General features: G+C 47.0%; 1 protein-coding gene across 3 annotated transcripts in view; it reads left to right on the plus strand.

Annotated features, from left to right (window-relative positions):
• Positions 1-16185, plus strand: part of SFMBT2 (Scm like with four mbt domains 2) — a 201165-nt gene that overhangs the window by 115490 nt on the left and 69490 nt on the right. For all 3 annotated transcript variants that reach the window (XM_044227656.1, XM_044227657.1, XM_044227658.1), the window contains 2 exons: positions 5223-5324; positions 9466-9613. In XM_044227656.1, coding sequence (XP_044083591.1) covers positions 5223-5324; positions 9466-9613 — 250 coding nt within the window. The remainder of the gene's footprint in view (positions 1-5222; positions 5325-9465; positions 9614-16185) is intronic.

A 16185-nucleotide genomic window follows, 5' to 3' on the forward strand; every position in this document is an offset into this window, starting at 1 on the left:
AAAGGTAGGAATGCATCGTTCAAACCATGTGGAATTTCTGTTATCTCTCAGTAGATAATCAGTTTTGCGAATCATCTTCAAGGGCCAGGAACTCTGTCTTTTAACATCGAGAATGATTAGCTGTGTTTGCATAAATGGACGCGTGTACTCTGACTGCATTCGCAACCCAAAGTAAATGGTCTTGGGGAGGTGATTACATTTGTTTTTCAGTGAGAGTGTCTATACATTTCCTCGTATACGAATATGAATGCACTTACATGTACAGAGAGAGCTCAGAAGGTCTATGCGTTGTCTTATTTGGAAATTTACTGGCATCGAATTCTTTAATTATCATAAAAAAACTCTATTTTTTAAGAATGTCAATGACTCCGTTTGCCTTTTTTGATCAGACTTAAATGCCTAAACCCGGTATTTTAAGACCCAGCCTCTAGAGCTAAATTTACGAAGCCACTTTCCCATAATCTTTTCTTTACCCTTCCAAGTCTTGTGCTTTCCTGTTTCAAATCAGGATTCACTCCTGTAAATCCTCGGGTCGCCATCGTTGTGGCAGTAGTGATTTTTATAGGCTGCGGTATATATTCCTTCTGGAATTTCTGGAGTTTCTTTAAGGCTGGATCTTCGATAGCTCTTCTTTGTTTTTCTCTTTCCCCCTCTGATAATGTCGTGTGTGCAAGTGTGTGTGCGCGCGCGCGCGTGTGTGCTCTGCGTCACATAGCACTCTGTGTGTGTGTGTGCGCGTATGTGTGTGGTACGTTGGTGGTGTTTAATGCATGCTTATTGACTGAACCATAGAATATGGAATTGGAATGAATATTGAGAAGTCCTCTCGTTTTGGACGTTTCTTTAACGCACTGCAGTAAATACACATTGAGGTCTTTGCAGGATGACATGGAGCATGAGCGAGAGAGTTCGGCTCTGGCTGGGAAGTACTGCCCCAAACAGGTGGGCTGTCTATCCTGTTGGTTTCGAGATCTCCAGGGGCCAGCTGGAAGTTTCCCTGGCCAGCCCTCTGAGCGGATACCCTTCTGGACAGAAACACTGGAGCAGCAGATGGACCGTCATAATTGAACTCAAGATCCTCTTGAGTTCATCTTTTCTCCTGGATTTTAAAAAATCTCATTGTGTTGACTTGGCTTTGACACGGGTGGTCATTGAAGGATTGTTCTTTTTTCTTTTTTCTTTTATTTTAACGTACTGATTAAACAGTGACTTTAAGAAAGGGGAAGGTGGGAACGGGGCTGCAGGCCCGTGTTGCACAGTTGCTGGGCTTGTCTCCGGAATGGAGAGTTTGCGTTTAAGGGGCTCTCCTGCGTGGATGTGGATTATTCGAGACTGGAATAGAAACGCCTGTGTTTGGGTGCAGCTACCTCGCATTATGTCTGGCTTCCTTTTTCGGTATATTAAATGATAGGGTTGAAAAATTGTCACGTGGTTTGGAACAAAAACAGATGCATTTCCGCAAGGCGCAGGTCCGTGTGCTTGCGAGTAATAGAAAGCTGGTAGCAGTAGTTTAAGATGTAGGAAATCTGAGCCGTGATTAACAATGAGAAGACTCCTTTGTGAACCTTTGCTCACTGAGCATTAGTCTTAAATTGCTTAAAAATTCTTGTAAAAAAAAAAGATTTTATTTATGTGTTTGAGAGAGAGAGAGAAAGAACATGCAGGACCAGGTGGGGTGGGCAGAGGGAGAGGGAGAAGCAAACTCCCATGGAGCAGCAGCCCGACACCGGGACTCGATCCCAGGACCCTGGGACCGTGACCTGAGCTGAAGGCAGATGCTGAGCCGACTGAGCCACCCAGGCGCCACCTTCAATTGCTTAAAAATATTTTACGGTCACTGAGATAAAATACCATCAACACCATTTAAATTTTTAAAAAAATATTGTCATTAGTACTTTATTTTCATCTCACATATGTCTTTGTATGATTTTGACGTGAATGGTATGTTTTATGGATGAGCAGAGAGATAAGAGACACTCGGTGGTCGACAGACAAGCACATGGACCGCTCCAGGAAGGAGGGAGGAAACTGTGTGATTTCTGCATGAAATGATGCCCACTTTACCTAGAGATGGAGTCTGATGCCGAATATACTGAAATCCTTAATGGTAAACACTTGTAACGCCAGTTGCAGCTCTGGAAGGAGGTTATCTGAGGAGCAAATTGTTGCCCTAAGCCTTGATGCTCTATTTCTAAGGGAAGCAACCAGTGCCTGGTCCTACCCGACAGCTGTGAATGAGATAAGGCAGCTGTGAAGGGATGTCTAGTAGCGGAGGGCTCCTGTTGCTGCAGAGTTTTCAACACAACCCTGGGATCTGTGTTGGAGAGATCGGGGAGGGCTTGGGGCATTGATCCAGGAGGCGAGTGAAGATGGCCGAGGACTTCGGGTCAGTGGTCAAGGTCAAACTGAGATCCTGGGCTGTAGAGAGGGTCTGGCCGTCCTGCGTCAGCCCTGCTCGGAAGGCTGGCTCCGCTCAGAGCAAAGGCAGGAACAGAAGTATCTCAGGCAGAGAGCGGGCACAGAGCTGAAATCGTGAGGGGCTGAAGACGATGGGTAGATCCGAAGCCCGGAATGCGGTCAGGAACCCCAGACGGTGGAAACAGAGAGGAGAAGCAAAGCCAGGTAAGGGATCAAAGTTGCAAGGAGAGGGCCGTGGGCAGAGGCGGCCAGAAGCTACACCTTTCCTGAGATCGGCGAGCCGCGTCTCAGAAGTGTTTAGCCTTGCAGGTGTGAGTCATGACAGGGAGCACGGCGGCGAGGAGGGACGTCCGATCGCACAGAGAAGCAGAACTTCTGTGAAAACCTTGCCTTCGGCCGCGCCGTTCATCGTACAGTGGACCGTGGAACCGCGTGGATGTGAACTCCATCTACACGCAGATTTTTTCGCTCGATACGGTCGAGGGCTGGAAATGTGTTCTCGCTGTGAATTTCTTACTAACGTCGTCTCTAGGGTACTTTATTTTAAGAATATGGTATATCATTCAGACAACTTATAAAATATGTGGTAATCGACTGTTTATGGGATCAGTAAGGCTTTTCTGGTCAGTGGTAGACTCGTAACTTTTGGGGAAGTCCCAAGTTACGTGCAGATTCTCGACTGTGTGGGAGGTCGGCGTCCCTAACCGCCACGTCGCTCAAGGCTGGGCTGGAGTTACGTGTGGGTCCTTAGTACCTGAGGACATTTCTGTCGTGTCAGGCAGGAGAACAATGACTGCTTCAACTTGTCGACTGTATTGAGGCAAAGTTTACATTATGGTTTGGGAGTAACTCCTCCTTCCCTAAGGGGAATTAGAAACGGAAAAGTATTTATCTGCGTAACCGATTCATATGCCTCAGTTCCCGCTGCTGGTGAGATTCTGGGGGTACTGGTGTCTGACAGGAACTGTAACGTTCCGTCTTTTCATTGAGGGGTCAGCTCGTGCTTTTTGGTTCAAGTTTACCGCTTTTGTCTCATCCCCTGTGGTTTCTGGCCCTGTCTTGGCACTGTGCTTGATGCGTGTTAATATGCATTAATTCTCTGTACTGCTTCTTTGATTTTTTTTTTTTCCCCCTAAGCCAGCATCCCAGCCACTGGTAAAAATCAACAGTGTCGTGGCACCTGGGTAGCTCGGTCGGTGAAGCGTCTGCCTTTGGTTCTGGTCATGGTCTTGGGGTCCTGGGATCGAGCCTGGTGTCGGGCTCCCTGCTCAGTGGGGCATCTGCTTCTCCCTCTGCCCCTGCCTGACCCACCCCCCCAATTCTGCTTGTGCTCGCTGGCTCTTTCTCAAATAAATAAAATCTTAAAAAACCCATTGTATTAAGTACAAGACAATAAAATCATCTCTTGCCTTTAAGAATATTTCCTTGTGCTTTGCCTCCTATGCTTATGACTTTTGTCAAGTGTTAGCTGTTATGTTCTTAAGGAATCCGTACAGGTTGAGAACGGGCTAGCTCTCTCCGTGAGTTTTTTGTCATAGGTCATTGCACACCAAACACATCCCTTCTTGGCTGTCACCCACCTCACCCCACCCCCGCACATGGCGGCATCCTTCGCTTCAGTCAGACCCGGGATTTATTGTGCACCCACTGGGTTACTGATCCCTTGGTGGACGACTGTGGCAAAATGAGACAGGGCCCTTGTGGTTCTGTGGGTGTCTGAAGCCAGTGGCACAGTGGAGGGATGGGGAGTTTCATAAGCAGGTCTTCGGTGCCCCAACCGGCTCTGGCTAGGGGAGCCGTCCCAGCCCCACGGGACTCCGTGTGATGATCCTCAGAGTCACACGTGCGGAATGACATCATTGAATTATTTAAAAATCCACTTTAGATTTGCAGATGAAAGAAAGTAGTAGTAGATCCCTCGGTACTTGCATACTTCCCAGCCAACCGATGTGTTTAGAAACAGCAGGATTTATTTGCAGCTGTTAACGCCCTCAGGGATGGGCTGCAAGTACGGTGATTTTATTCACTAGCATTTATCCAGGCTGTGAGTTCCACGATGGCCTCCATCTCCACAAAATGAATCCTGTTATCCAGAGTCCAGCCAGCCTCACCTGCGGCCAGATAGGGAAAGTGAATACTGAAATTTGTTTTCTTGAGTCGGCAGGAAGGCTCTGTCAGGCACACAGAGGGCTGCTGTGAGTTGGTTATGAAACTGCCGGATGCCTATTAAAGCGGGGCTTTGTGCATCTTTATTGAGCGGGAGTCGGGTTCTGACGGTGTGCACGGCTGGGTTGGACTGTGCTGTGCACGCATTCCCAAGATTGGCCACTTACTGCCGGTAACTGATGAGCTGTATGTTCTTGGGCACAGGAGACAGGGACGAGCTGTGTCAGCCACAGGGTCTCCCCGAAGCCCTGTGACATAGCTCCAGGAGCAAGAGGCCACGTTTCCTGAGGGTGCACCTGCTGTGTGTTTCAGATCACTGCTTGCCTCCATTACTCTGCTGTGGTTCACGTAGAGCACCTAAGAAGACCAAAGCAGGGCCACGTGGATTTTTTTGCGTAGCGTGAATTTAAGCACGGCCGCAAAGCCCTGTTTTCTTCCCCCGGAGAAGCAGTGGAGCCCGCAGAAAATAATTAAATCCTCAGTATCTTGCAATAATGAGAAATTTGTAACGAGGAGGGTTAATTATTTCAATCTGACTTCAGTTCCCCAATAAAATGTCTAAGGAAAGCGTCTAGACAGCGCCCGAGTTAATTTACAATACCGTCAGCTTTCAGCATCTCTGTCCTTTTCCCCCACAGGATCATGCCGATCTGCGAAGCCATTTCTTCACAGTCGGGATGAAGCTGGAAACAGTGAATTTGAGCGAGCCCTTTCATATCTGTCCTGCATCAGTGACCAAGGTGAGCTCCCCTCCCTTGCTCCTCACCTCTGCCTCCTGCCGATCTGCTCACAGTGGGCCAGATGGAAGGTGCTGGCATAGGGGTGGACTGCGGCACGGCGCAGGGAACAGCACATCGGGGCTGAACGGCGCGGCACACCGGCTGGAGCGTGTTCTCCCCAGGCCACGCTGTCCTAATCACCCCCTTTGTCACGCGGAGCCAGGCTGGACACATGCTTCCTCTTGCAGCAGAGATTGGGGTTCATATGGATTGGAGTGTTGATGTATGTGTCCTTGAGTGACTTGGAAGGAGGGGCAGGTGCGTGGCTGAGTTTACAGCAGTGGACTCCGCCACGAGTGTGTGCCACCTTCTGTGGTTGGCCAGGGTCATATCCACGCGTCCATTTGTTCCCATTCTCGTTAACACAAACTGCCGGGCAGTCACACGTGGTCATCACCGCCGTAGTAACTTGGTTCTCTTCCGCTGACCGTCCTCGGTGTGTTCAACCTGCATCTGGGAAATGCCCACCCGTGTCCCATCTCCAGTGTGTGTCCCCACATCCGGCTTCCTGTCTGCCCTTGACTTTTCTTCACTAAAAGGAGAGCCCGCCTCTGCGTTTCGCAAATTTGAAATGGAATTACCCTTAACGTGAAGTCATTTTTATGACGGTCTGATGATCTTTTTGATTTTCATTTCCCCTGGCCATGCAGGTAATCTCACAGAAGTCACCTGGGGAAGTCACACTACAGTATCTGTTCCACCTTCAGTGTCCTCTAACAGGTGGCGGGGAAACTGAGAAACCCAGCGTTCTTACCCAGTGTGTGTTTTAGTTAATGGCCTTTTGCAAGAGAACTTAATTAACGGTCCAGAAGTCAATTCCATTTTAATTTCTTTTAGCAAGGAAGACTGGATTTGTTAATACAGTGATGAGGGCCTGGGAGTCATTTGTATGCTCTTTTTTAAATTCATGATCAGTAATTGAGAAACACAGTGGTGATCATGTATTTCAGAGTATGGGAAATGGTTAGAATCATGAAATGCCTTTTTCCTTTTTTCCAAATATTTTTTTCTTTGGAACATAAATTACTTTCATGTAACTCTTACAGTTACCTAGTTAAAGAATAACGTGCCTGAGAAAATTACTCACTTAGATTTTGCAGGACGGTTTTGGGGTTGCAATTTATGTCCTCACAGTCCTACACCGTGCATTCAAAGCCTTTTTATTTAAATTGACCTTTGGGGTTCTTGAGTGTGTATTCTGGTAGGTGCACATTTCCCCAGAACTGTTGAGTGGTATTTGCTGAAGCCTGGCCGGGCTTTCCCTTTGTCCCGGCAGTGGCAGATTACACTGAAGTCAGCTGCCAGTTTACCTGGATGGATATTACCCGGTCCTCATTCTAAGAGACCACGGTGTCCACTTGGCCTGGTGTTTCTACAGTGAAGGAAACAGAGCAACAGATGTGCTAAGTGCTGTCAGCAGTGAGTGAAAGTGTAAAACACTTTCATGCCTGTAAATAGCTGTAAGCAATCGTGTTGGAATGTGGCGCACTCCTTACGGGTGGGTGCGGCCCAGAGATCCTCATCTTGTTGGATAGATTTCCACTAACAGTAGTTTGGTTTCCCGATAAATAATTTTCTCTCTAAATAGGTCTTATTGAGGATGGGGCCAGCGAGGCTATTTTCTCTTGATTTTTTTAAACGATTTTATTTATTTATTTGACAGACAGAGAGCACAAGTAGGCAGAGAGGCAGGCAGAGAGAGAGAGAGGGAAGCAGGCTCCCTGCTGAGCAGAGAGCCCGATGTGGGGTTCGATCCCAGGACTATGGGATCATGACCTGAGCTGAAGGCAGAGGCTTTAACCCACTGAGCCACCCAGGTGCCCCTCTTGGTTTTTTTTTAAGGTACATTTTCTTTATCATTTTAGTTTTTCGTAGCCTTTTTACCAAAGATCACACACTCCGTCTTTCTGTCCTGCATGCATCCCTTTTCTTCTCTTCGTGGCCCTGTGTTGTGAACACATGGATTGAAATGTGCACTCTGGCCCCCTTAGCACATATGGACACGTCCCCATGTTCAGGGCTCCCTACAGAGAGTAAATATCAGGATATTCCTGATGTGGTCACTATTTATAATTAAACCGATTCCTCCTAACATTGGAAAAGGTTTTAGAGTATTATGTTTGAGCATATATTTAGAGTATTATGTTTGAGCATGGCACACCTGTGGAAGAAATAAATAACATTGAAGCCAATAGTCAAGAAAGTGGTTGACTGTAGCAGGTCCGGGATGAAATGTCCCACCATACAGTGAGATTATAGATTAAGTTTCTGGTGATCCAAAACAGTGTGATACTAACAGATGATGGTGACGATGACATATTTGTGTGTGTGAAATCTGTCGTTGTTTAGATCAACAGTCTTGGTTCTGTCCCTTTCTGTCCCTAGCTCTGAGCCTCACAGTCCTGGGCCAGTTGATTAACTCTAGGGTCTTTTTCTGAGACCTGCAGGTTCTGGACCAGATCGATGTTTCTGGACCATGTGCGCCATGACCCTGATGGATTTGAAGAAACTAATAGAGCTTTTATTCTGAAGTGCGCACACATGAATATGCATTTTACTAGGTTTTGGAGATTCCTTAGTGTGCGTCCTTATGGGGTCCAGTGGTGCTAAGAGATTCAGCCAGCAGAATCCCACACTTTAATTATCCGCCTGTGTGTGTGTGTGTGTGTGTGTGTGTGTGTCTGTGCATGCACATGGAAGACCCAGTCCCACTCCACTGGGTTTTGTAGGCACTACTCTGGACACTGGGAATGACAAAAGTCCCTGCTTTTACAGAGCTTTTATTTTAATGGGGGGGGGCAGAGACAAACAAAATCAGTAAATCTGTATAGAAGGTTACATGTTCCGTGCTAAGGAGAGAGATGCAGCAGGGGAGGGAGTAGCGGAGGGTGGCAGGCCAGCGTGTGGGATGTGGTTTTAAATCAGGCCGCAGGGAAGATCTCTCTGGGAAGGTGAGGTTTGGTCCTTTGCTCTGTCAAGTCCGCTGTCAAAGGCGGACCTCGGGCAGCACAATGGTAGTCGTTTACCAGAATTAACATCGAGAGGAACAGAAGGGAGTGTGCTCTGCCGCTTTGCTTTTAATCAGACTGCTTCTGGAAGATATTTTATCAGTGAAGGAGCCAGGAATCCTAGCTTTTTAGTAAGTGTTAGGATTTTGTAAGAAAGACTGGGTTGTGTCTGTCAAGCTCGTAAAGTAATGTCTTTCTTCCTGGCCTGGTTCACATACTAGATCCTTCAACCCCATCGTGCTTGAAAGTGCCGGGCCCATCTCGGTTTTGCGTTCTGCTCTTGCCATCGGTACGCCTTGCCTTGCTCCTACTCCCTCACTGAAGAGAGGAGACTGCCTTAAGAGGATCCGTGAGGGGAGACCGATTTGGGATCAGTCCCCAGGCAGGAATGAGGATCTCCGGGACAGAGGGCACATGCAGGGTGAAGCTCTGGGGGCCTGAACGCGGACCGGAGTGTCAGGAAAACGTTCCAGCAGCATTGACTTTCAGGGGCACCTTGACAAAAGACACTGCTGTTTTGGAAGAGCTTTGGCGCAGTGGGTGTTGAGGCTGGGAGGGTGTCAAGCAGGGATGTGCCTGGGCGGGTGCACAGGGTGACCTTGGGCTGGAGTCTGTGGTGGTCACAGGGCTGGGAGGCAGGATGAATCCAGAAGTCCCCAAGCCCGACAGTGGAGCTTCTCAAGTGACCCGGTGTGAGCACGTGGGTCCCAGGTGTGGACAAGAAGAAACCACTGACCTTTCAGGGCCTGTCTTGGTGTTGCCGTAAGCTTGGCCTTGTCTCCCTGTGTAAGTTTGGTTTTCTTGCAGCCCTGGACGTCAGTTGACCTCCCTAAAGACACCCGTATTATGTGTCTGTTTTATGTGAGTACTACTCATTCGCTTCTCTTGCTGTTAAAATGGCTGTGGTGATCACCTATCAACCAGTTCGTACCTGGACCAATTTCATAATACACACTGAGGGGCCGGTTTGTGCTGAAATCATTTTGATGAAATGTATTTATTGCCTTTGGAAGTGGTGCCAGCATCTCATACTAGCTTTTCAGGAAAATCCCATGGAATTAACCCTTGGCTCTGTGGTCTGTGTTTTCTTGCAGGTTTTTAACAATCATTTTTTTCAAGTGACTATTGACGACCTAAGGGCAGAACCTAGTAATCTCTCGATGCTGTGCCATGCGGATTCTTTGGGGATTTTACCAGTACAATGGTGCCTTAAAAATGGAGTCAATCTCTCGCCTCCCAAAGGTTCGTATTCTGTGAAAATATGCAGCGTTCGGGTGGTTTGTGGTGGGCAGGGGGGGGCATCCTACTGTCAACAAAGCGTGGCTTTGTTAATCTCCAGAAGTTGAGGTTGCAAACTATTTTGATATCGTGGGAAGAGTGTGTCTCGCAGGTAGCTTGACGCAGGAGTCAGTCCCAGCTCCCTCCCCGGTGAGGTACGTGACTTTGGGCTTCTCGAGAAGTCCACGTCTGTCCACCCCAGTTCCCTGTTGGTTATCATGTGCGGGGCTGCTCGTGTGCATGACAGAGGACGCAGCATCACTGGGTGATCAGGGTTGGCTCAGCGCTTAAATGTGTCTAGAAGTGGGTTTAAAAATGCAACAAGGGACACCTGGTGGCACTGTGGGTTGAGCATCCGACTCTTGATCTCTGCTCAGGTCCTGATCTTGGAGTCGTGAGTTCGAGCCCAGCGTTGGACTCCACGCTATGCAAAAACCAAAACCAAACCAAACCCAACCAAAGAAACAAACAAAAAAATGCAACCATATGCTGAAGAAGCATTTCTTAACATTTTCATTTCCAGTAATTTAAATTTTCCCCAGAACTCGGTCACTCTTCTGATAGCCAACAATTTGATGCCCTAACGCATAAAAATAATTCAGTCAGGAGCCGGGTTGCATGCGCTTAATTTCAAACTGGGACCCCGTACCACATTCCTGTTGCTAAGAACTGCGCCTGGGGTTCGCACGCGGTGTGCTGTCCCTGACCGAGGTGACGGAAGAGAGCAGCCAGATGGAAGGACAGTGGGCAGGAAGGAACACAGAGGGAATGGTAGAATAATCGAAGGGAAAAGGGGAGGCGATTCCCTGGAAGAGTAAACTTACGGCAGGATTCCAATAGCGACCCACAAATAATATGGGGGTTCCACGCTGACCTCAGCTGGCCAGGGACTGGATTATGGGTATTGTTCACCATGTTGGGGGGCTAATATCCTGGGGGAGGTTAGGTTCCAGATGCCTCGTCCCAGATGCAGCCTCTCCTGCCGCTCCTGCTTCGCTGGTCTGCCCTGCGCTCCGATGGGCTTCTCTCCCGCTCCGTCCTCCACGCTCACCCCCACTGGCGGATGCCTGTTGAGTGTTTCCACCTCCGCCGTTGACCCTTCTCGTTAGGGGACTGCGGTGGAAGAGCGTGGGCTTGTCACAGTGTGGTGAACTTTTAGAGACCATGGTTTACCCTGTTGAACGTGCCTAACTCATTTTGTCCTCAAAATGAGCCTGGCCCCGGGACAGGGCTCCGTCGCAGAGAACTTCTGGGACCCACCTGAGGCCACATCACAGTGCTGATAAGTAGCGAGGGGGTCGGCCTCCCAAGTCTGTGGTCCTGTGGTGAAGACCCCAGTTCCTGAAGCCTGGCATGTGCCTCCGCGTTGGTCCTCATGGGTGACTGGCCAGATTGCCTTTCAGTTTTCCAGACTGTCATGTGGGACACCAACGGGACTCTGCGAGTGCTCTGCAGAGTCAAACGATGACACAAGTCTAGGGATCTTTATAATCCTCTCTGATGGTCCTGCAGCATTTTCACGGTGACGATCTCCTGGGAACAGGTCAGAGGAGTCTTTGTCTGCTGTAGAATCTAGCGACAGGTCACTTGCTGTGTTTGAAAGTCCCATGGACCATCTCTAACCTTGTGCTGGCTAACGGAATCAGAGCGTTTGTGTGGAGGGGGTCCCTGTCGTTGAAGAAAGACTTCTAGATACCCAAAATGCTGTGTGGTTGGACTTTCTAAATTCCCAAGTAGTAACAAGATCTATTTAAGAATTTAAAGAAAAAATGAGTTGGGTGAACAAAAGGGGAAAATACTCGTGTATGCATTTCGGCTGCTTGATTATCCCATGAGGCAGGGGTTAAATGTCTCCCAGATTTTTGGTTTACCAAAATGTTCACCAAATGTCTATAGATATTTTAAATATATTTATTATGAAATTTAAATGTTAGAAATATGCTTTGGAAAAGAGAATGTTGGTGTAATTTGGATACTTATTTAGAAAATGGGTGCGCCTATTGGATAATTGCATTCCATGATATTTGGAGAAATATAGTTGGAGAATGACAGTTCTAGGGAATAATCTTTTCAAGGACCTGTGGTTACAACAGAGTCTTGGCTTTAATTACTGAGCTCCTATCATTTTGTGGGAATATATTTGTTGGATATTTATATATATGTTATGCACGTCAGTAAAATATATTTGTTTTTGTAATTAAAGCAAAGTAAAATGAAGAGGTGCTGCTGGAGGTTTCTATGGTGGTGATTTTATGGTTTCCTCATGAGGTAGTTTGTCACATGGGTTACCTGTCAACAGCAGGGCTGGGGATCCTTCTGTAGAATTTTTTCAAACCATTCTTTGCTTTATTAACATACAGACATAGATGCTCTTCTTATAAAAGTTATTCTGAGCTTTATACATAGGGTATGTAGGATTTATTACACATGTTGAGAAGTGAGTTTCACTGTTTTCTTGTGTGTATGTTTTCCATGAACATATTAACATCGTTTGGATTTCCGTTAGAAATGGGAACACTGCTTACAGTTACCATGTACTGCCTGGTCCCCAAAAGATAGCCTACTCGCTCCCCAGTGGGAAGCAGCTGTCAAACAAGAGATAACCTGGTGGTCTGGGAAGATTTGCAGAGAACATAGACCCATACCTACATTTTTTTGGCTTTATTTCTTAATTTAAAAAAATAATCTGTCTCCCGACTTTAAGGACAGAGAGCATGGAAGCTAGAACCTATAGGCAGGTTTCAGTAGGTCTCTGGGAGAGCAAATGCTTTCCTGGTAAGGAAAGGACAGAACCTTGGAAGTTTTACTTCATTCACTTAAAACCAGCGCAGGACAATTCAATATTATAGGCACTATAAAAGGTAATCAAGCGAGTAGATAAATCAGCTAAGCCAAAGTGTGTATAGGTTATCAGCCGTGACTTGCTGTTTTTAAACTACTTGATTTAACCTTGTTGGCGTGTCACGTGAAGGATGAGGCATAGAAGGAGAGGGGCCAACATCCCGTCCAGGGGGATTTCGAAGGAAATATTAAGCCTTTCCTTTGGTTGCAAGTCGGTTGTAAAATGGGTGTGCAAGAGCTGGAAGTAATCTGCTTATTCCAGCACCTGTCTCCGCTGTTTGGCCTCTAGTAATTGGTGCTTACATTGTTAACGTGACTTCAGAGGTAAAGGTGTGTTTTCCATTCTTATTGAGACGCAGAGTAGCTACCCCTCATTGGTACGGTTTTTTCCTAAAGAAAAGGCCTGGACACTGACTGATGAACTTTCCCCAGTTGGTGATCTGCTATCTTTCAGACCTACCAGAGGGGACAGAAAATAACAAATACCCACACTCCTGAAGCAGGTGCTGGCGTTTGGCCACATTTGATTTGGGTTTTTATTTTATTTTATTATTATTATTATTTTTTAAAGATTTTATTTATTTATTTGACAGAGAGAGATCACAAGTAGGCAGAGAGGCAGGCAGAGAGAGAGAGGAGGAAGCAGGCTCCCTGCTGAGCAGAGAGCCCGATGCGGGACTCGATCCCAGGACCCTGAGATCATGACCTGAGCCGAAGGCAGCGGCTTAACCCACTGAGCCACCCAGGCGCCCTTATTATTATTTTTTAAAGATTTTATTCATTCATTTGACAGACAGAGGTCACAAGTAGGCAGAGAGGCAGGTGGAGAGAGAGGAAGGAAAGCAGGCTCCGTGCTGAGCAGAGAGCCCGATGCGGGGCTCAATCCCAGGACCCTGAGATGATGACCTGAGCTGAAGGCAGAGGCTTTAACCCACTGAGCCACCCAGGCGCTCCTGATCTGGGTTTTTAAAAAAACGAAATGAGGCGTTATAGAGTAAAGAAGACTGGGTCACCTCTGACTGTCTGTTGCTCCCACTCAGTGTCTGTTCTGTCGGTGAATCCCATTGGTATTTTGGGGATCTGACTGTGTGTCATCACGATCACCCTGGTCCACGCCACAGTCAGATCTCTCTAGGGCTCACTCGAGCCTGAAGGTTGGCTGGTGCTGTTACAATGTACCCATTAAGATGCCCCTTTGGTCCAGAGCCTGCCGCCTCACTCAGTGGCAAGCGCAGGTCACGGTCCCAGCCTCCGGCTCCCCCTAGTTCCCTGTCTGCCTCATTTCCTAAGATGCCCTCCACCTCAGGCCTTGTCCTTCCCGGGATGTGACACTCAGTCCCCTTACGCGTCCATCTCCCTCCTCCTCCTTCAGTCTCAGTGGAGGTGCCATCTTCCCTGGGGCGGTCTTCCTTCGCTCTCTTGTTGAGTATCAATTAAGATCCCCCCCCCCAACATGTGTCACCTCCTTCCCTGTGTGGCCTCGCTGCACAGAACTTCTTAGCATGTCAGATGCAAGTCATGTAGATTTTACTTCTTAGTCCTGTTCTGTGTGTGTCTCTCCGCTGCAGCGAAAGATCCAGAGAGCCGAGATATTTCTTCGGTTCTGTGCTCATCCCCAGCGGCTAGAAGAGTGTGGCTCTTGGTCAGTGTGTGTTGAGCGTTGAATGAATTGAAGTCCTGCCTATGTTCTGTGCTCGACCCTTCCCACCCTTCCTGTCCGCCATGACTTCGGCGCACCCCATCCCTCCCCCCACCCATGACCATACCCACCTTCCTAAACCTGTTGTGCTTCCACAGCATGACTTAGAGGCTCTTACTGCTTGACAGCAGATCTTTTCAGCACGTGCACACAGTAGGACGCTACGCCTCTTTCTACCCTCGCCCTATAGCGTCCTATAGATATTTCTCCACGTTGGTGCATATCGATGATTCATTCATTTTGCCTGTTGTGTGAGCAGACCGTGATCCTTGAAACCAATGAGAGCCTCTGCAGGTTGTTCCTGATTGCTGTGTTGTGGATGACATTCAGAAGTGCCTCCGCGTACATGTGCCCGAGTGGGAGCGGTCTCTGTGGGGATGCATCCAGCTGTGGGATGGCTGCTGGGGCTCACGTTTCGCATCCTCCTCACTATCATGAGTGCATTGGGCTTGAACATGGCCCTTCCGACGGCCGTGAAATGGGTCTCCTTGTTTCACTTTGGCGCCCCTAATCGCTGGCCCGGTGGAGAAGTTCCTCGTTCGCTTGTTGGCAATTTGTACTTCGTTTCCATTGTTGATTATACTTTTTGCCCTTCCTCTGTTGATTATAGAAGTATTTATATTTGAATATGAATGCTTTCTTTGCCTTACACTTCACCACATGTCAGAGTCTAGCCTGTGGCGTGTTGCTTCGCTTCTCATGGTATTTTATGTTATATTGGAATATGAAATTGTAATGTCGTCAAATACTGCCAGCCTTTTCCATTATGCTTTGTTTATATGTCTTTAGAAATCTTTCTTTACTGATGTTCCTCTGTGTTTTCTTTACAAATCTTGAGGTTTCGTTTTCTGTATTTAACTCTTTTTAATGTGCTTGGAGTGAAGTTTTTGCATGGCCTGAGGAAAGAAAACAATTTCATTCTTTCTCTGAAGTTGAATTGGATTTTCAGCTTCACCTGTTGTCTCAGCGTCATGAATTGAATAGTCCGTGATTTCCTCTCTGATCTGTAGAGCCGCCACTGGCAGACAGGAAGTCCTGTGAGGAGTGAGAACCTTATATCTGTTCTTATTCTGCTTTGCTGGTCTGTTTGTCCATCTCTGCATAAATACTTTTTCCTTTATGTCTCCATATCCATCAGGCGAATCCCTCCACTTTTTCTTCCTTTTCAAAATTATCTTGGTTGCTTTTGGCAGGTTATTTTTACAATTTGGATTTTATAAGAATCAGTTTGGAAGACGCTATAAAAAAATCCCATTGGATTTTAATTGACAGTGTGTTGGACTTAATTAATTGAAACAAATTGACATTTCATTATATTATCTTTTTATAACTTTCGGTCTTCTGCTAGAATTTTCCTGAGGTACATTGTCCTTTTGCTTGCTGTTGTGAATACATTTTTGGTTTTTTTTTTAATTCATTTGTTTTTTTTGTAATGACTGTGGCCAGTATAATGGAGTACCACTGGTTTTTGCATGCTTATTTCCTATCCAGCCGCCTTTGTAAGGCAGGTCCCCCCAGAGCAGTGTGTGTAGGATACGGACAATCTGACTCTCGAAGGTTTTGTAAAACTAGCTTATAAAACCATCTGGCTGGTGCTGTTCTAGTTTGTGTTCTGTTGATTATGAATTTATTTCCTTGAGTGGTTAAGTTTAGTCATGGTGACCAATTCTGTTTGAGACAATTTTGGTAATGTGTATGTATTTACAGAATTATCTGCGTTTTTTGGAAGATTTTATATATATATTTGACAGGAAGAGCAAGGGGAGTGGCAAGCAGTGGGAGAAGCAGGGTCGCCGCTTAGCGGGGAGCCCAGTATGGGATTCGATCCCAGGACCCTGAGATCATGACCCGAGCCGAAGGCAGTTGCTTAACCCACTGAGCCACCCAGATGCCCCCAGAATTTTCTGTTTTAGCTGTGCTTTCAAATGTATTGTCAGTATTCTGTTAGGTAAACTAACTGTTCAACCATTACATATTACATAGTCTCGTTGTTCAG

This window comes from Neovison vison, chromosome 12 (genome assembly GCF_020171115.1).
Source record: "Neovison vison isolate M4711 chromosome 12, ASM_NN_V1, whole genome shotgun sequence".
NCBI lineage: Eukaryota > Metazoa > Chordata > Mammalia > Carnivora > Mustelidae > Neogale > Neogale vison.